Source organism: Limulus polyphemus, unplaced genomic scaffold, assembly GCF_000517525.1.
Source record: "Limulus polyphemus unplaced genomic scaffold, Limulus_polyphemus-2.1.2 Scaffold1239, whole genome shotgun sequence".
Taxonomy (NCBI): Eukaryota; Metazoa; Arthropoda; class Merostomata; order Xiphosura; family Limulidae; genus Limulus; species Limulus polyphemus.
Genome location: NW_013666849.1, coordinates 120,897 through 142,810, shown reverse-complemented (window position 1 = coordinate 142,810; position 21,914 = coordinate 120,897). Strand labels below are relative to the sequence as shown.

The 21,914-nt window shown below is 34.9% G+C and overlaps 1 protein-coding gene across 1 annotated transcript in view; it reads right to left on the bottom strand.

Annotated features, from left to right (window-relative positions):
- Positions 1-220: 220 nt before the first annotated feature.
- The window catches only part of LOC106462748 (delta-like protein B), a 74,671-nt gene continuing 52,977 nt past the window's right edge, over positions 221-21,914 (bottom strand). The window contains 11 exon segments of the mRNA XM_022390080.1: positions 221-950; positions 1,606-2,212; positions 2,215-2,592; positions 3,238-3,451; positions 4,003-4,172; positions 4,434-4,564; positions 5,632-5,692; positions 6,578-6,832; positions 8,797-8,848; positions 10,580-10,858; positions 11,290-11,469. Of these exon segments, the coding sequence (XP_022245788.1) occupies positions 842-950; positions 1,606-2,212; positions 2,215-2,592; positions 3,238-3,451; positions 4,003-4,172; positions 4,434-4,564; positions 5,632-5,692; positions 6,578-6,832; positions 8,797-8,848; positions 10,580-10,858; positions 11,290-11,355 (2,322 nt within the window). The 5' untranslated portion in view covers positions 11,356-11,469 and the 3' untranslated portion in view covers positions 221-841.

Here is a 21,914-nt window from a genome sequence, read left to right as displayed (position 1 = left end):
ATGTAAGTGGGCAACTACGGTGATTTCTCGACCTGGGATGGACTTTAGTATAGTTTAAATGTTACCATCTTACTTCGTCCCTTTCCGTCTTTTGCGTTCCTCCTACTTATCGTCAAGTATAAACAGAAAGTAGCAAAGCTGGGGTTGGTTGATTATTCAGATTTTCTTTATACTTAACTATAAACAAGTTTTGAAATTGACAGGCGAAAGACACAGAAAATCTGGGTGCAAAAATAGAATGCTTATGACTTTTATTTACCATAGGGCATTAGAACAAGCTTCTGTACAACATGCCCTATAAATATCCATGCATATATACAAAATTGGCAGAAGTTGATTTTTAAATTACTCTAGCTATAAATGCAATAACTAATCATTATTGACATCGTTACACATTAAGTTTGTCTCACAATTGAATTTCATTTTAAGTACATCTGACAAAAACAGTACTTAGGAGAAACGAAAAAAAAATCACATTTTGCAAACGGTAAAAAGAAGACAACTCGATTTAAATATATTTTTCATTAGGCAATCTCTGCCTATTGATTTAAGTCTACAACACATACTCCCTTTACTGTGTTAGATAAATTCATTTTAACCGAACAGGCTCTTTACTGGAGCTTTAAAAATATAAAACTGTAAGAAAAAATAAATAAAACAATACAAAGTGTTGACTTAACTATATTATCTCACTCAGTTCATATATAAAATTTTCTGACTTTGTACAAGCTATGAAACATGCAAGGCACTTTCTCAGACACCGTAAAACACGAAATAAATAGGCTGACTCGAACAGTCTATCTTTGGACAGAAGGGGTGGACGGGTGTAAGTTGAGTGAAACTACACTTCAGTTGCCAACATCCCGTCACTGTTGTCTTCGGGCACATAATGATCTTCTATAACATATATACTACTGTGAGGGCACGTTCTCGACGACGACGACGCCTCACTGTGGCGAAAAGAAAGAAAATATATTAAGATGGTGTCCAAAAATGTTACGATCTTGAAGTCAAAATTCATCAAAACAAGTGCTTTTGATTCAAATACCGCTGTTTGTAAAATAAGTCGAGAAATTATGGGGTTTTAATCAAAATCAACCCGCTTCGAAAGTCAAACAGCCCATTCATGATATATTATAAAACACATTCGACACGTATGTAAATTAATAAGCCAAAACCAGCAAAATGTGTAATTTTACAATAATACATGTGTGATCACCAACACCAACCTCATATATATTAAATAGCACTGAGTTTCATTACCTTGTTTAAAAAATATAAATTACAAAGTTCACCAAAGAGTCAAGTGTACAGTGTTGGCTTGATGCAATATACAACTACTGTTGATACAACTTTAGCATCTATGTACACATTTAAAATAAATACTTATCAAAAAAAAAAAAAACTTACGTTTTTCTAACAATGTACAGTTAATATCTTCAGTTTCTAACTTATCGAAATATTATGTTTGCTTTGAACGTATTAATGTATTATCTAAACCATTTATCATAAAATTGATCTTCGATGAATTACGTCACGCTTACGTGAGTTATTTTACACATTCACGAAGTTATAAATTGCTAATGTGCAAAAATAATTAATTACCTTTGACTGACTGATGGAAGCGGCGCCTGGTGTGCCGACTGTTTCCTATCTAATGGTGTATTTGAATTAATTACACCTTTTTCTGAGTCTCTGTCCAGCACTTTGCTGGCACGGCTGCTGAGGCAGTCCGTATTAAGTAGTTTCGTAGACTTTGTCTGCGGTAATGAATGCTCTTTGGCAAACATAGCAGGGTCTTGCCCCTCAGTGCTTATGTTTAAGAACTTTGAGCTTGGTCGCTCGAAAGTATTAATTATTTGATTGTCTAAGCACTTTCTGTTTAAATTGTGCACTGAATTAAGTTCGTTTTGCTTCCGCATAACTTCTTCATCTTGCCTTTCTCTCTCCCGCCGTTTTTTTCTCCGAAGAAGTAGAAGAATCACCACTGCAACGATCACTAATATGGGAACCACGGCTGACAACGTGCCGATTAACGCCACGTGCTGTCCCGAGAGCCTGTCTTTGTCCGAGACGTGATGAGAGACGCCAGCTACAGCAGTCTTTGGTGGAGTGTCCACATTCTGCTCTACAACTCTCACCTCTGCAACGTTTTGCTCATTGTTGCGTACAGCCTGCTCGCACAGTTGTCCACTAAAGCCCCTTGGACATCACACACAAACACATTGCGCTGATCTACACAAGATCCTCCGTTCTGACAAGGATTCGAACTGCATTCGTTCACTTCGACGGAGCAATCCTTTGATGTGAATCCCGGATGACATTGGCAGTGAAAGTCGTTGACCAGGTCGTGACACGTTCCACCATTTGCGCAAGGTTTGGTAAGGCAGTCGTCCACGTTCATCTGACACAATGAACCAATGAAGCCCGGAACACACGAGCAATGAAAAGAATTTACATCATCCACACACGTCCCTCCGTTTAAACATGGATTCTCAGCGCAGTCGTTGATGTCCAGTTCACAGTTCTCCCCCATGAATCCCGTACCACAGATACACGTGTATCTGTCGGGTCGGTCCACACAACTTCCACCTGAAGAAGAAAACAAGAATTAAAGATTTTTTCCTACCTCTTAGATGAACGAACATTTTTATAATTTAGAAGTTCACTTGTGGACGTTGTGAATATGTTCAAGAAGCTCATTGGGAGTACACACCTACGCTTTCCAAGGCTGTTATATTTAATAAATGTCTACGTAGTAGACGGGATGTTAATATGTGTAAAATAAAAAAATATATTATTAGTCGTGAAACGACTCGCAGATCCCACAAAATAAACCTTATGCCACAACATAACATTAATTTTGGGTTATTTTTTATAATAACAAAACTACTTATACGTCGTGAAACGACTCCCAGATCCCACAAAATAAACCTTATGCCACAACAGAACATTAATTTTAGGTTATTTTTTATAATAACAAAACTACTTATACGTCGTGAAACGACTCGCAGATCCCACAAAATAAACCTTATGCCACAACATAACATTAATTTTGGGTTATTTTTTATAATAACAAAACTACTTATACGTCGTGAAACGATTCATAGTTCCACAGATAATGTAAGGTAACTAGGAGTATTTCATTTGATTGTTAAAAACAACATAAATTTCAGTTCTACTCGCATATCTACAAGTCTAGCATTAATTTTTGTTTAACCACTGTCCTCAACTTACCATTTTGACATGGGTTTGGTTCGCATTTGTTCTTCTGAATTTCACACTTTACTCCTGAGAATTCGTGTAGGCACAAGCACTGGTATCCTCCTGGTTGGTCTACACACGATCCTCCGTTCAAGCATGGGTTCTCGGTACACATGCTAGCGGAGGTCTCACAGTGCCGTCCGTAGTAACCCAGGGGGCAGTGGCACGTGTAGTTCTTCCCTGTACCCTAAAGGGTGAGAGATAGATGATCTTCATTTATACGCCCCTTAATATCGTAAATACTACTGAAGAAAGTTGATGACAATAAAGTGGCAGCTTATATAGTTGGATGTACCATGGCTTTTAATCAGTTGACATTCATAAAAGCAGATATCAAAAATCAGTTTCTAATACAATAACTAACGGAAATAACGTTTGTCACTTAATTCGCAAACTGATTAGTATTTATGTATATTTGTAAAAAAAAAAAGAATAATTATAATAAGATTAATTCTTATGAATCTTACGTTTACGAAATACAGATACATTTTTTTGCGCAACCTTACGAAATGTGATATGTATTAATGGACAAAAATGTTATTCTACCCTCAAACAGAATTCTAACTGAAATCTAAAACAAAAAGGGTTATTATTTACTGGCGTTAAAAATCTTAAGATTCTGACACCTAAGATTTAAGGCTGGAGATAAAAAACTTATAATAAAGAACATGCGAAAAGATATAAAAACTATAAGAACATCAACAACAGCTTTATGCTCAACGAGTAACAATAACGTACCCTGCACGTTCCGCCATTTAAACAAGGCTCATGGGAACAGTCATTGATGTGAGCTTCACAATCCAAACCCGTGAAACCCTCTGGGCATGTGCAAGTGTAGGATCCGTGCCCAGTGTTTGTACATGTTCCGCCATTCTTACAGGGTTTGTGGTTAGTGCAATAATTGAGATCTGTAAAAAAAAAAGAAAGAAAAAAAAATGGTGTTAGATCAGAACAGTTTACTATTTTATTCGGTAACAAAGTCTGGGTTCAATGTTTTTAACAACATAACACACATGAAAACAGGGAGTTTTAAAAATGTTATTTTCTCAACTTTTTATACCAGTTTGAGTGACTTTGATGCTATATCTCTAGATGTAGCCGTGCAAATTTTGAACGTTTTAAAGTGAAGGTTCTACTTCAAACGATTTAATACGGAAAATTAAACTTACCTTGGTTACAGAAGAGTCCACCCCATCCCTCCTCACAATTACACTGCCAAGGTTCAGAGCACGTGCCGTGAACACAACCTGGATACCGAATACACTCATGACAAGTAGGACCTTGCCAACCTTCCCGGCAACTAGAGATAAAAGAATGAAGCTTGAGGTCAATGTCTGATATTTAATAAAGTTAACAAAATTATGAAAAAAGTTGAGAAGGGCAACAATGGTTTTTTAAGTTTTATACTGAAAATGAACAAATTAGCATGATGTCAAACCATAAATACACAAAAACGGAAACTACTAGGTAAAAGAATACCAAAGAAATCCGAGTGACTGTATTTGAACCATTTCGACAAATATTCATAATACACCCCCCACCCACTCCTAACTCTTCGAACTATAAAAAAACTAAAATTCTGAACTAACAGAAAACACCATGTCTGTATAAGTACGGACTATTCTTATTTTGTAATTTCCCCCCAAAAAGGGTGCCGAAGGCCGCATGGAGGGGGTCACCGTTTTTAACCACTTACAACACAATACAGTAGTGTGTTGTCTGTCAGTCGACACTAAAATGACGTCACATAAGGGACGCTTTAGCGTTGCAATTTGTACTGTCGTGACGTCAGTAAAATGTGCGCATGTCATGAATCACGAGAAGAATTATGCATTCTGTAGGCTGCAACACAGCATGACATATGAACTTCAAACGCAATAAATAAAAATAATTGTTACTCTTAATTTTGGTGTAATTTACTCTTGAAACAGAACACTTTCGGAAACCCCGCGGAAGTACATCTAGTCAAATAACTGATATACGTGTTTATTTATTATAATCCGTTTGGTATTTCTGTGTCTGTAACCGATTCTAATCAAAATCGCTTATCATTTTAGATATATAACCACATATTTCCCACTGGCAAGAGGTCATTGTTTCCCTAATTGTAATTCGCACCTTTGTGACGCCAACGCCATCTACGTTCATTCGTTTTGTTGTATGTTCTCACAGTTCATAAGGTGTAGAAAATTAAGACAACCATCTTTTAAGATCTCGGATCGTCTACTACGTGCCTTAAGATTTTTATAACACATCAAGACAGCCTGTTGTACTTCTTCCCTCAGCCATTAAACACATTTAAAATCTTAGCGCGCGTGCTTTCCCACGGAGTAAACGAATCAAGGCATGAAAGAAAACTGGACTTACATGCACTCGTTAGGCTGGTTGCAGTAGCCATGCTGGTTGTGACAGCCTGGAAAACAGACGGCTAAAAAAAAAGAAGAAAAGTATTTCGTTGTAATAACAAAAACAAACAATGAATTATCGATACAAGTTTTTTTTTCTCTTATTTAAGCAACCTTATAAAACTACCTAAAATATATTTTAGTCTCACAATGAGAATGCCATAAACAGATTTTAAAGGAATTTTTTTTTCATAATCCCCATTATTTTCTCATAACGCTTAACATACAAGTAAGCTAGAACCGTGTTCATCTCATCACTTCGTTAGCTTTTACGATTTTTTCATATTATCTTGTAATACTGTTTATATCCTTATAGTTATAAATTCCCAAACCTTACACTATTTATTATTAACAGACGTTTAAACCAAAACAAGGAAATATGAATATTTTTATCGCTATCATAAAACGTCATTCAATTAGTAAGTAAGTAAGTCGGTGCTTGCACACACTAAAACAAAAAACCGTTTATGAGACAGTTATTTAACTTCTCATACAACAGACAATAACTTCCTGGGAGTTTTGGAGTTGCGCGGCAGCAACAAGAAGTGGTCTTGACTTGAGAACGCGTCATTGTTGGAAGACGTCACCGAATTAAGGGTGGCGCGCACTATAGCGACAGCTGGCCCCAGAGGCGAGCAGATGTCGGCAATGGTCCCGCCCCCTTGCGGAGGTGACCTACATTACCTGTAACCTGCGGATGGCTCGTTTTACTTCACAAAATCGTATAAAAAAAAAGAAAGAAGTTAAACAATTTTTCACATTAACCGTAATTTCCAAGCCATACAATGCTGCGCTACTTGTTGAGCACGACGTGGTGCGTGAAGAACATAAACACGCGAATTATCATCAAAAGGAAATAACTTCCCTTCTTCAGAGATCAAGCGTTACACGATTCTGGTCATGCTCACCTTCGGAACAGTACTCTCCTGTCCACCCCGACAAACACACTTTCTCACCCGTCGAACTGCACGTGTAGTGACCAAACTTGTCGTTCCTCGGTCGGCAAAGTTTGGAACACGTTTCACCGTAGTAGGTATCATCACACAGAACTCGGTAAGTATACAGCATCGTGGTGTTGTTTCTTCGGTGTGTACCTTCCGACCACCGTGGGCTGACTTCCAGATAACGCTGAATGGCAAGTCGTGTGATCAAAGATCTACCTCCTGGAAAATCGATTCAATTACTAAAAACATACAACGTAATTAAAGTTCCCTTATAAGTACATTAGTATAGAAATACCGTGAGCACTTTCTAGGCACGAGTTATCTTTACCCGTACAGTCGTGAGACAAATAGTTTAAGTAATAATAAAATTCGGCCAAGTTTTCAAGCTGTTCAAAGTCCTTCAACACCATTAAATCAATATACATTTATTATTATTTTACTGTCCTTATCTAAATTTGTTACTTTAAGAAAAATCACCATTTACCGTAACAAGGTTTGAAATACTATTTTATTAATTTTTTTTTTTCATAAAACTTCAAGTGTAATAATCTTCCACAAATAACAATAAAAATAAACTACTAGGCTTAGCTTACGTATCAGCTAAGGATTGAATTTTTAGTTTGTATTCACGTTCATACAAATATCTAAACGTTTTCACTACTTATTATTGCAGCCCTTGTTTATTACACGCTCAGCTAAATGTTTTTTATTGTTAAATTACAGTTAAAATACCCACAGGATTACAATGAAAAAAGTATTAATAAAGTGAATACTGCCATTGCAAACAAATTTCCTTGCGTGACATACATTTGACCGAGAATACCAATAGATGGCGCCTTGATGCCAGACTTACTGTACAACAAATGACCCTCAGGTCTGAGAAATAAGTTTCCCACGGTCGGTAGATTACGGCCTTGAAAATCAGCGGGAAGGGGGAAAGATGCAGAGCACAAATTACACCAGATGGCCAGCTGACCGCTTCCGTCAACGTCGCTAGCCTTTCAGGAAACGCAAAGAAATGAGAAATTTTACTTGCTGGTGTTGGCCCTCCCCACTGACCACGAAATGAGAGACAGCGTCAGAAAAACAAGCCATCTCTTCTACAGACAAACGTAACGTTCCTAAAAAGTTTCGTTGGCGAAACTATAGCTAACCATTATCACCTGTATTAGGGTTTTATGGAAGCTTATCTTAACCTTTTCCGAGAAAAATATTCCAACAATCCAACTTTTGCAGAAAAATATTACCTAGTTTACTGACTATCTTTTGGAAGTAGATTACCACATGAAAGCCATGATACAGTGGACTACAGAAATTCTAGGCACGGTGTTGCAGAATAAATTGTGAAAGACACAATGAAGCGCAAAAGGTAAAGCACTAAAACAACTATCATTTACTTGAAACAAAAATACAAACGAAATCGTATTTGAAATTGAAACTGTTTACATCTGATCTGTTGAACTCTGGAACTAAGCGAGTCATCACCGACATTGGTTTACAGTACGACAGATATAATGAAAACATTCATTAAATAAGCTTGTATGGAAGAGAACCTGCACATGGTTAGCGAGAACTGATGCTTTTAGACTATTATCGGTCGTTATTTGTATTACCCTAGCGTTAAGCTTCGGAGTCGTTCCACACACAACTGAAATACTAAAATATAAGTGTACGGCTAACAACAGTAAAATCGTACTGTCCAACATGATTAATGTTTACAGAGTCGTACCCAAATTAGCTGATGGTTTTCCAAGACTGAAAGATATTCCGTGAAATGTAAACATTATCCAACCTAATAACAATAGCAACGACAGTCATGATCAGTGAAATGTAAACATTATCCAACCTAATAACAATAGCAACGGCAGTCATGATAGATTAAGTAATCAAAAGTAAAGAATGTTAATGTTATTAATATTTTTGAACAGAAAATGAAACCGCTGCACAAATAGGGGAATTGAATAAAAAAACAATTGCAACTTACGAGTACATATGATAATACACAAGTTAGTGCTAAAACTCAATATTACAACATACGAGTACATCTGATAATACATAAGTTAGTGCTAAAACTCAAGGTTACAACATACGAGTACATCTGATAATATACAAGTTAGTGCTAAAACTCAATATTACAACATACGAGTACATCTAATAATACACAAGTTAGTGCTGAAACTTACCTCCTTCAACTGAGCTAACATGCCAAGCTTCGACAATCAGTGAAAACGTTCCCTGAAAGACAACAGTGTCATTCTGTATTTTCACAATAATTTACTTGCGATAAATTCTGTTTATACATTTTTCATTAAGATTTATAAAGTTTATCGTTTTTTTGAGGCTGCAGGTTAAAATTACGTACACCGAAGCATTCATTTATTATTATTACCGCTTTTTTTTTTTTTTAAGAGGAACAACGCTAGCAAATCAAGATACTTATTTTATCAAAGTCGGTTACCCATTCTCAGCACGTGGTTTTGTAACCAATTAAAAATCAGTTGTTCAACTCTAAGTAAGCGTACACACAGAGGTTGGTGACCGGGTCTTCCAACCGTGGACAGTCTCTCTGCTCCACTGGTTCAAATTGTAGGAATAGCAGGAGAAACAAAAGGCAAGGCTAACTTTATAGCCGACTTTAGGCAAATAAACGGGATAAGCACAGATAAGGGGCTGTTTTATCTCGGGATTACCGATCAACAAGCACGGTAACGATCTGTCATCATTATTAGTAGTATCGTATTTATATTACGATCTGATCACAGCTTATTTTAATGGATCAATAAAAGTAAGTTCGTAAATTCGGGTTTTTTACAACCACGTCGGCATTAAACCCTTGCAATGTTTATATGGTTTAAACTCCTTAAATTTATGCGACTTGTAGGAAATCAACTTAGTACTCATTTTAAATCATTTACACTTTCAAAACTTACAACACAATATAATAATATACCGTTAACAAAATAGTACACACAATATAATAATATATTGTTAACAAAATAGTACACACAATATAATAATATATTGTTAACAAAATAGTACACACAATATAATAATATATTGTTAACAAAATAGTACACACAATATAATAATATACCGTTAACAAAATAGTACACACAATATAATAATATACCGTTAACAAAATAGTACACACAATATAATAATATACCGTTAATAAAACAGTACACACAATATAATATATTGTTAATAAAATAGTACACACAATATAATAATATACCGTTAAAAAATAGTACACACAATATAATAATATACCGTTAAAAAATAGTACACACAATATAATAATATACCGTTAAAAAAAGTACACACAATATAATAATATACCGTTAATAAAACAGTACACACAATATAATAATATACCGTTAAAAAATAGTACACACAATATAATAATATACCGTTAATAAAACAGTACACACAATATAATAATATATCGTTAATAAAATAGTACACACAATATAATAATATACCGTTAATAAAACAGTACACACAATATAATAATATACCGTTAAAAAATAGTACACACAATATAATAATATACCGTTAAAAAATAGTACACACAATATAATAATATATCGTTAATAAAATAGTACACACAATATGAAAAGGCCGATATATAATTATTATAATAGTTGATAGCTGACATGTTTTTGTTTTTTTGAAAATTGTTTAAATATAGTTTAAAATATAAGCAACTTACTTCATAAAGCTTTAAACTGGCAAAGAAAACTTCGCCTCTTCTAGTCTAATTTATTGATCAATTACTTTGTTTAATTACGAACCAGAATTATGATGAGACTATACACTAATATTTATAAGCAAGAACAACATACTTAACTAGGTATACAGTCATTACCAGGCTAATCTTTAGTTTTAGTCTACGTAGGTAGCTACTATCAGAATATTAATTATACAAAAAATATTATCAAAACTGAAAGAAAATAGAAAACTTACCGGCCACGAAAAATCGAACGAAAACCGAACTTTTTTATCCAAGTGATAAACTGAATTATTAACCATCACGGGCGTTATGACTTCTCCGAACGTGCACGGCGGGTTTGGGTCAATTGTTGTTTGATAATGTTTCAAACATACACGAAAAGATGTCCGACAAACACTACTGCACGATCCTTGGGCAGTACGATACCCACTACAACAGTTCCCCTCAAAATCTCGCCCGTAGTCGTTAGTAAAGGAGACAAGTCGAAGTTCGAAAACTCCAGAGCCGTGAGTCTGAAAATAAACAAAAACTTGAGTCAAGTCATGGCTTTCACTAACACTCCAATTTCAAAGTTGTAACAGGGCCATGACCCGAAAATCTCACGTAATAAAACAAACAACAAAACAACTCAATTATCGGTTCCCACGGCACCAAAACAGAGAGAACGTGTTCTGGATTTTTACGAAATTCTACATGTGCAAAAAGATTTCTAAACCCACACTGACATCTAGTGCTTTTAAACGTCATACCTTAGCGCGCGCGTGCACACACACAAAATTTGATGCCTATAATTCATAGAATCACGCTACTATATTACTAGTACACTCGATAATCAAAGTTATGGGCTGGAAATATTTAATAAAGTTTCACAACTTAGGATTTATAAATAAATGGTGTTTAACTACAAAGTTAATTTTTAGTTTTATTCTAGAAAGGAACTTACCAGGGATATCGCAGTAAAGACGAGCAAGGCAGAATGAACTAGAGACGGTTTAATTCGCCGCCCCATCGCGCCAGTCCACAGACTTCTTCCAGACTGTCGAAAGACGCTACTGTGCTAAACTGAAGTCAGCCTCGCTTTCGACCAGCTCAGGCTCCGCCTCAAATTGTAATTGACAGCACTCTGAAATATAACAGGCACAATCCACTGTCAGATATGTATTGTTGGCACGTAAATTTCACACAAGATATTCACACTATCGAAGACTTTTACAGTTATAGTATCATATCAAAATCCATAGGTTCTGTATGAAGCCGGATCTTTGCTGCAAAATATATTATTTATATCGATGCTTGTTTCCACACACGTATATCCAAGTAGATTTTTACCTAGAGCGTATCGGGAGACACATCACACGTGGAGGCACAGACTAGCGAGCACAGAGCAACCAAGTGATTCTGGCAGCAAGGCGCGTGGCACGAGGGTTTTATATAGGGCCGGCTGCATATATTACTAGCTAGCATAATGAGGCCCTATTGAAATAGTCCCCACTAGTCGAGAACCTTTCAACGCTTCAGTGATATCAACCACAGAGGAAGTTTTTAACGTGTAACTTTCTCTTTTCGCCTTCTGAAGTAAACTAGAAACTACGTACGTTGAAAGATTTAAACATGCGATATTTGTAATATTGCCGCACCCGGTTCAAATAAACAGCTGATAGCAAACTAATTTACATGAGAGAAAAATTAAAACACATTTTAGAATCTTTCCGAGTTAGACAAGCTCGACGTTTCAATGCTTAGTACAGCAACAGAAAACCTGGATAATTTATTTTCGGAAATTGTAAAACTTGAAATGAGACAAATTATATTACCAAAAGTAATTTAAAAGTCGATCAACAGATGGCGGGAGGTGATCTTAGTTTTGAAAAATACACAAATATGATAAAGCTTTTAGGAGTTTAATTTAATTAAGGGAAAAACAATTAGAGATTTAAAAAGACACCTTTGATTCCAATAATAAAATTAGCATAGTTATTAATGCTGGATAAAACAAGTTCATACAACATAAGATGACGCTCAGAAGTGTAACTTGTTTCTCTAAATTTTTATTTTATATTTTAAGATATTTTGGTTGGAAACACTAACGATACCGATTACCTACAATATTCAAAAAGTGTTACCGATGGTTTACATAAGCTTTCTTCTGCAACTCATGCACATCCGCAAACTTACCGAATTCCATCATTCTTGGGAAAGCTGTTTAGGATTTATAATCTGATAAACATTTTATTAACTTTCTTTATCATGCTTTTATTATTATTATTATTATACACGTACCAGAAGGACAAAAAAAAGTTTTGTAAAACCTTAAGGAGAAATAATCTGTTGAAAAATCAGTGGACTCGGTAGCAAGCAAGATATTTTTTGGTTTTGTTTAAGTATTGAGTAATCTCAAATAACTTATGTACAGAGTATTACTCAACTACAAGTCTACCCAAATAGAAGGTATTCTAAACAATACACCCTACTTTGGAGTGTAGACAGAATAACCGAGGACATCTGCTTGCGAGAACGAGTCACACCTGCCGTTGCCATCACGGCAACATTACAGCTAAAGTTAATTACCAAACTATCGTCTTCTCTCAATAGATGGCGACTTTCTTTGATTCATAAAATTATACGAGTGTTAAATATAAATATTTTTCTTTCATTTCAAACTCTTACAATTTTGTTGAAACTAATTTTGAATTGCTCATTTTCATAAAATCAAGGTACAGTAGGTTTCAAAAATCTACCGAAAAACAATATTAACATATATTTATCACAAGCACAATATATATTTTTACACTATATATTTCAGTAAGAGCAAACCGATAACTTGTATGTATATTTGACATTCTATCAAGTCTAAGTAGGTTGTTTTCATATATAGATTTTCAGAGGTAAATAAAACAGAAACTCACCCAATATGGCCATCAATACACAAGACAATTTTTGTCACTTTTAACTATTACACAAGAAATACCAATGGATATTCTGTTTCCTATATCGTCTGGTAATGGCTTTTCTGACGAGCACGAAATATTAGCATCTTTCACCTTTTGAGAGTGTGCACAGCTGCACAAGGGATTAATGAAAGAGTCCCAAGGGCCTTATGCAGTAAGATATCTAAAGAACCTTATATGAAGCTTTTCGTCGAACAATTTCCTCAGATCTGCGCCTAATCTCGAGGTTCCAGGGACGCGTGTCGGTCGCGTGCAGTCAGCCATCTCGACCAATCAGAGAAGCGCACTAATTGATTGTAACAAGTAGCGCGTGGCTCTAGAATACCAACAAAAGAAGATTAAATGTAGCCGTATTTAAGTGTTTTGTATTTGTAATAAAGATTTTTTGCTTATATATCTTCAAATATACAACGTTGATAGGTGACATGCTCTGGCGATTCAGTAGTGACATCTGCCGGGCAAGTAAACAATCCACAGGCGATGTTTTTAATATTCATGGCTGGAAATAAACTTGAATTTTTGTGAAGCTATAAGGTTGTAACGTGTTTTAGTACACCTGTATAAAGATTTCCGTTTAGTTTTCACACACTGTCGAACTGAATTAGTTACCACATGTTTTCTACAGGGAATATAACAAAAAAACAGTTTGTATGTCTTGTTAAAGTACTTATACGGTACGTATTCACTTGTAAAGCGATATACCGAATCCGGTTTGAATTTGGTTATACAACGTCATTTTCAAAAAGGCGGTACAACTAAGTAGTTAGCGTGCCTTACTACGGATTTGATAGTCCCTTGTTCGCGTCCCATTATCGCAACAAAATAAAAATTCGCGTTAAGCACTTTGGGCCCGTGGGTGTGTTGGATGAACGAGTGAATGTCAAATCCTACTAATGTACAAAATAAAAATAGGATGCATATGTCGTAATAAAAACTTCAATTTCTCATGTTGTATAACTTCTAGGCTGGTTGTGCGATATTATACCACAATAAAACTAAGAGCAAATGTATGTGATTAAAATGATTAGTGCCATTGTGATTTAACTTCACAAAAACCACAGATCAACTCCAGTTTCTCTAGTAACTTAAAAATAATTATCGTTAAAGTCATAAATAACATTCAACGTTAAACTGGTACACAATTAAAAACATTTTGTTTAGGCCTTCAAAAAGTTGACGACTCTACGTTTCGATGTTAAAACGTCATCCTCAGGATGTAACGTTGAAACACGTAGTGTCGTCAACTTTTTGAAGGCCATATATAGGCCTAAATAAAATGTTTTTAATTGTGTACCAGTTTAACTTTGAATATTATTTACGATTTTAACTTTATACACAAGTGCCTAAATACTATAATTAATCATTATCGTTTCATTAATATATCTAAATGCTCCGATAACGCCTACTTGATAGGTGTTTATTAAAAACCGCGCATTATTCTAATTACACATTCTCCATCCTTTACAAAATCTGGTACTACATGTGACGGGTTAACTAATCTATTTATTATAAATGTCAGATTGGTGTGTTATGATGGGAGTGTTATAACAAACTACGGACTTGTTTTCATACCGTTCACTACCGGCGGAATCCACATATTGTACCATATTGAATAAATGTATTCCTTCGCCTATTGGAAGCTTCAGTGTACCGAACTTATAGAAAAAAGTGGAACAAGTTACCCATTTTCTACGTAAAATATACAGGGAATACGATCAGTAATTAGTGGGGGTTTACTGATAGTATCTTTGTATATATTTCTCGTGTGACTGATATGTTGGTACAACACTTGGACTCACAAGGAATATGGTGAATAAATAGTTTTAAAAAATGTTTCAAAACAGATTGGTTGAAAAACCATAGTTGTTGTTGTTTTTCATAGTTCATTTTCACACAAAAATAGGACCACCATAAAAATACAGGACTTGGTAGGTTTTATACAGGTTTAGTAAACGTCGAATATCAACCGTTACTATATTTCTAACTATTACGGCAATATTATGAAAATACACAGACTATTTTTTAGTGCACCTGTAAAAGTCCACAAGTGTTTACGATAAATTGGTGTGTTTGAACTAGAATTTGGTCCACGGAACGACAAGAAATAGAAAGACCAGCGTCCACTACATGATTGTGATTTATTGGCATTTATAGAGAGCCTAACTGACACGTGTAAAAGGTATGACATAACAAGAGTCATGATATGTTTCCTGTTTTTCCTGTTGCTGACCTTGTTAAGCTTATTCTGTCTTGATAGGCGGCAAGCGTCGCACCTTTCTCTGTTTAAAAAAAAAAAGAAAAAGAAGGTCCAATTAAAGGAAGCTTAATACCGGAAACGACATATGTGCGTCACAGCTACTGCGTACATCAACTACACCACATTCATAAAACGATGTAGGGATTTAATAACTAGCCAAATGGTCATTGTGATATTTTCTAAATACTAACAGATTTTGTTTATCTTAAGCTGCCATTTTGATCCTCGTCGTTTTCCCTGTCTTACAAAAACCACAATTGTAGCTTGTATGTCTGTATCTGTTTAACAATGATCTCGCTGTACAAGTCTTTTAAAAGCACCACGTGTATAAGGAACATACAATATTTTAACAAAAATACGATTCAGGTCCACAGACACTCAGGTACTTAGTGGGACGAATATGTCGAATATTAGTTTTAAGATATTTTTAAAAACTCGTTTCTGTTAATGTTATCATACAACGACTGACTAATATCTTGTTATGAAAGAACATACGATATATGTGGGTAGGGGTTATTTTGTTTGTTTGTTAAGCACAAAGATGCACAATGGGCTATTTGTGCTTTACCCAACGCGGGTATAGATTTTTAGTGTATATAAATGATATGAACTAGTCTATATCATAGAACTATATCTCTCTTACATGAATATAAATGATATGAACTAGTCTATATCATAGAACTATATCTCTCTTACATGAATATAAATGATATGAACTAGTCTATATCATAGAGCTATATCACTCTTACATGAATATAAATGATATGAACTAGTCTATATCATAGAACTATATCTCTTACATGAATATAAATGATATGAACTAGTCTATATCATAGAACTATATCTCTCTTACATGAATATAAATGATATGAAATAGTCTATATCACAGAACTGTATATATAAATATATATACACACACACACAGACATACTCCCAGTTTGCCCCCGTTAGTATAAAGGTCCACCTTTCGAAAACGCTCGGGTTATGGGTTTTTTTTCATTATTTTCTATCAATACTTCTTCAATCTGCTCGTTTTTCTAACATCGTGAATATAAAGTGTATGTGACTGTTTTTTAACGTACGTTTTATTAGTATGGATTTACTTTTAGTGTCGTACTTCAGACAATCCCAATCACGTATAGTTTCATGAAATGTAGTCAAATACCAGTCATTAGGCCTTTGTGCAAGTTTGACCACAAATAATGCCGATAAGAAATAGAAATATCCTGATAACTAACAAAAAATCGAGAAGCTGGAATTTGGTCCGATTTGCTTAAAGGTTAAAATATCGCACAATACAATAATTACTAAGCTGTCATAACGGCTTGAGCTATGAAACAGAATCAATTTTAAGTCTGATTTTTACATATACACACATATATATTTCTACGTACTCCAGTAGATAGATATATGTATATAAAGACGTTGCTCGGAATTTATCGAAAAACCTACCAAACTAAGAGACAAGACCGTCATTTCCTCTGACAGTGTTGGTGGCAGACTTTTACAAGTATTTTGTCCTTACATTCGCTCTGGGAAAGGTTAGTGAAATCATTCTGTTTATGATCAGAGCCTGTGTCCAACAATTTGTAAATGTACATTAATTTTTTTTCCTGTTCTACATCGTAGGGGAACACCTCAAAAGTAAACCCGCGAGAGGGGCACGAACGAATCAAATAGTTTTATCACCGATTTCCTTTCTCAGTTTAAGCGACCGAAAAGGAAAAACAACAACATCCGAAACTAAATCATGAAAAAAACCACAAAACTAAGTGATCTAATTAACGCAAGCTTTGTTATTAATAGTGAAAACTTAAAAAAAAACTTTTGATAAATATAAAACGATCATTGTTCTCTTCAGAAATTTAGAAGCATATTTTGCAAAAGAACTAACACAGGTATCTTCCAAGTTTAAAAACTTCTAATACAACAAACAGCCATGTTGATTTCAATTCCTGTTGAAGTTAAAGTGATCAGGAAGTGAGATCGTCCATAAGTGTTAAAATATGATCAAGAAAACTGTGAAACAGAAGGAATAGTAAGAATAAGATACTTTGTTCTCATTGGAACCACATTCATTGCTTTAGATCGCTCAGAGAATTAATTGACAGACTTAGATATATATATGATTGATCAGGCCCCAACCAAATAACGTTTACTGTTCTTTCTCCCAAGTGTGCAATTTGACCTAGATGTTATGAGCATGTTGAAAACCTCCTTACAGTGGAAATCTAGATAAAAATGGATAAGCCTTGCTTTAGGAAGATTTTTTTCATCAACATCAGAACAACATTTCGGGAAATTCAGTGCGTTTTTCGAAGCAACAGATCAAGTCCCAAACTTTTGCAAACTTTGATATGAGAAACTGGTCTAACAATGTTGCCGCCAAAACAGTTTTGTATTTTCTGTATGATCGACTCAGGATTTTGGTGTTAGAAATAAAAGTTCATGCTTCTGTATTTACTTGCATATTCCAGACATACGAGATGAACTTAACTTTACACTAATTTTGTCTTTAGGAACCATCTTTTTAGTTTATAGGTATAAGATTGGAACTAGTCTATCCTGGTTCCTGACTTGCATGATGGTTAGTCTGTGAAGTGATCTCAGTGGAGTGTTGTCTGGTTTGCTTGTTATGCACAAGGATATAGTAGTTGGGAACTCTGGCTTTCCTTTTCTGTAAATTTGGCTTGACTAGTGAAGTAGATGCAGTAGGATTTTGAGACGTTCTGATAGATATTAGGACTGACTATTATTCTCAGATAGAACTTAACTAGCTTTACGCGAATATCTGAAAACAAACAAATCTTCGTTGGCTGTCCCTTAGTTTGGATGCAATGGGATTTTGAGACCGTTCTGATAGGTATTAGGACTGACTATAATCCCAAGATCTGTTTGTTTTCAGATATTCGCGTAAAGCTAGTTAAGTTCTATCTGCGCTAGCTGTTTCTTAGTTTGAACTCAAACTGATTGACTATAGGGATAAGGCAGCTAGTCAACAACACTAACCATCAAATCTTGTCTGACAAAATAGTGGGATTTAACCCCATGACGCACCCATAGTTTCAAAGTACGCAGGATGATTTTTTTTTATTTCATTTATTTTTGGCAATATGACGTGAACGTTGTACCCACAGATACACAGTCCGGCATGGTGATAGATTGGTAAAATTGTTTTGTGTGTTGTCCAGCAACCTTTTCCACAGATTGTCCGACCAGTAAATAGAAAGTATTTCTGTTGAAAGGTTTTGTTCAGAAGTTGCAAGTTACGTGCCTTATTTGTGAAAATACGTTGTTTTATTGTGGATAAATTGTGTCAGTCTCATTACTATTCGAGTCACACTTATCTACAACTTACTTTACCTCTTGGGATTATTTCCTTGAGAACTGGTTTTTAGTTGTACCTTGGAATCCCACAGAGACAACAATATTGACTAGGTTGTCCAACTCATAATATAAATCCTAAAACAAACAAACAAACAAAAAACACTTAACTAAAAAAAAAAACACATTTTTGCTCCAAATGTGCCTTTTTTTAAGGAGTCACGTTAATCTACGTAAACTCGTTTGTACTAGGTTATAGTGCTTCAATGAAAACGGATTTTGCGCGAAATATGAAAAATAACAAGTTACTTTACACTTAAACTGTAGTTAACGGTTCAGTGTATAATGAGAAATTGAAAAAATAAATTCCTGATACGATTTTTTTCACAACAATAAACTAGTACTTACAGTATCCAAAACACTCAAAGGCCCAACGTACATCAAAAAGGGCATTTACAACATCCACAAGAATATACATTCAAATATGTTGGAAAAACAAAAATACACAACAAAAGCTGGAATTCAGGGGCACAACGGACATATAAGACTGTAGTATTGAACTATCTGTAACAACCAATCATGCAAGAGATCAACATATAACAAAACATTGAAATAACAGGATATGAGCCACATCCAAGAAAAATAAAGAAAATAAGCCTTCTAAACCCACCTAACCAATAACACTCAGTCAACTTAACACAGAGGTAAAAAAAAAACGTGGATACCCCTTTTTAGAATATCCAAGCATATTATTCATTGCATACTGAAAAAAAAAAAAACGCTTAGATTTGATAATTAGTTTTTCAAGTCCACCACTCTTGCCTTTCGCATTGGCCATACCGTTATATCTAGGGTATAGGTGAGCATAACTTGACATTCTAGCAGTAGTCAACACGAGTCTGGATCAAGTTGGACAGCAACTGGAATCAACTGATTCTAGAATAGTGCTTAAGCGTCCCCTGGCGTGCTGATCCTCCTCCTAAGGTATCCCTTCGTGACAAGAAGCAATAATTTTGAGTTTTATGAAATCTTATGAAGGCAATAAGTATTTCAAGTAAAGTTTACCAATTATCAGTTTCTTGTTTCACCAGGCGCATATCTTATCGATATAATTTGGTTTATTTTCGGTAGAGATTCTAATTCTTTCCCTAACTGAAATGTTTACAAATAACATGAACACTTTAACTGGAAAACACTATTTTCGAGTTAGTGTAAAAAAAAAAAAAAAAAAATACGAAATCGCATGTTACTGAATATTTAATCTATTGTCTTGGCAATTCTTCTCAATTGACAAGTCGTCACGTGGAATATCTTCTTATGAATTTCCTTCCCTAGTCGTCTCTGGAAAGTCAATTATCTGGAGCTGAACTTTCGATTTATGATCATTTTGCTAGATCGCCAAAATTAGAAAAAGTACACGTAGATTTTCGCTTTCTCTCTGCCCCTTCCCCCTAGAATTGTCTGTCACAAGAAGCTGTGGTTTCTTCAATTTTTGAGACAGCGTAACAGGAAGTTGTAGCACTTGTCTTTTCATTAGTTTAAGCAGCAACAGTTTAATTATTCCTTCTAATATTAACATCTTCATTTCATTTTACTGCGTGGTTTGGCAAAATCCTGAAAAGAGCACCCAAATCTGCATTTTCTTCCATTTTCCTTTCCTGGTATTGAGCATCATTAAAACCCTACCTTCCACTGACCCAACCTGTTTTCCTTCAGTCCACTGTTTAACTTTATTAGACTTACTTTTTTTTAGTTCTCCTGCAATCTTTTACAAACTTTTTACGAAGTTAAAAATTATGTTTTTATGAAATATTTATATTTTACGCAATTTTTATAAACAATGAGAAATTTAAAATGTACATTGATGGAAAACTGGACGATTCTCCCCTGGTGTCCCATTGGTTATTCTCAGCAGACGTTCTCAACTCGGGAAACACAACAATAGAGGCGATTTATATACACAACGTGGCAAACGAATTATCCAATACAATTATTATCACTTTTATTTTATAACTCTTCCATTCTGCCTACGTAACTGCCATTTTATAAAAAGTGCGCGCACACGTGTGCGACTCTGAAGCGGTTGTCTTTTTAACTTGGTTGCTGAAGATACGATCAGCTCTGTAACAAACATGACAGTTTTTCGCATCGGGTAGTTTTCTCAGTAATATATTCTAGAATGTTGTTTAAGAACAAAGATTCACCACGACTATGAAACAAACCACTGTCGACGATGTGGCAATGTTTACATGCTGGAAAAAAAACATCCAATCCAAGAAAACATTGTTTACATGCTGGAAAAAAAACATCCAATCCAAGAAAACATTTATGTGAAACAAACTGTTGACGTTTACCATGTTACATGTATCGTTATATTCATAACTAGCTGGAGTATCCGTCCCCTGGACGAAAGTTACGTAATTTCATGATTAATGAAAGGTTATCTTAGGACATTAAGTTACTTACCTTATATGTAATTGTAAGAGACGCCCATAAAAACTACAAAACACAAAATGTGTAACAGTAAGTTTTCATGCATCTCAGCATGGACCCAACAAATCTTCAGCCAAATTTGTTGAAGATCTATCAACAGGGGGACGAAGTAGTGGTAAATAAACGCCCATTAAAACCGAAACTTGTATGTATCTCCTCATGGATCCAATGATCCATCCACACCCTGCAAAGTAGTTACATGGACAGACAACAGACAGTACTATTATATTTATATAGATATTCAAAGACTTTAAAAAACTAAAGTAAGGCTCATGTAACAATAGTTTCTTGTTAGCAGTCTTATGATGTAATATCAGAGATACTAAATAACGTATCGTTGGCTAACAACGATACGTTATTTAGTATGTCTGATATTACATCATAATAAGACTGCTAAAGTCTTATTATGATGTAATATCACCAAATAACGTATCGTTGTTAGCAGTATTATTATGATGTAATATCAGAGATACTAAATAACGTATCGTTCTTAGCAATATTATTATGATGTAATATCAGAGATACTAAATAACGTATCGTTATTTT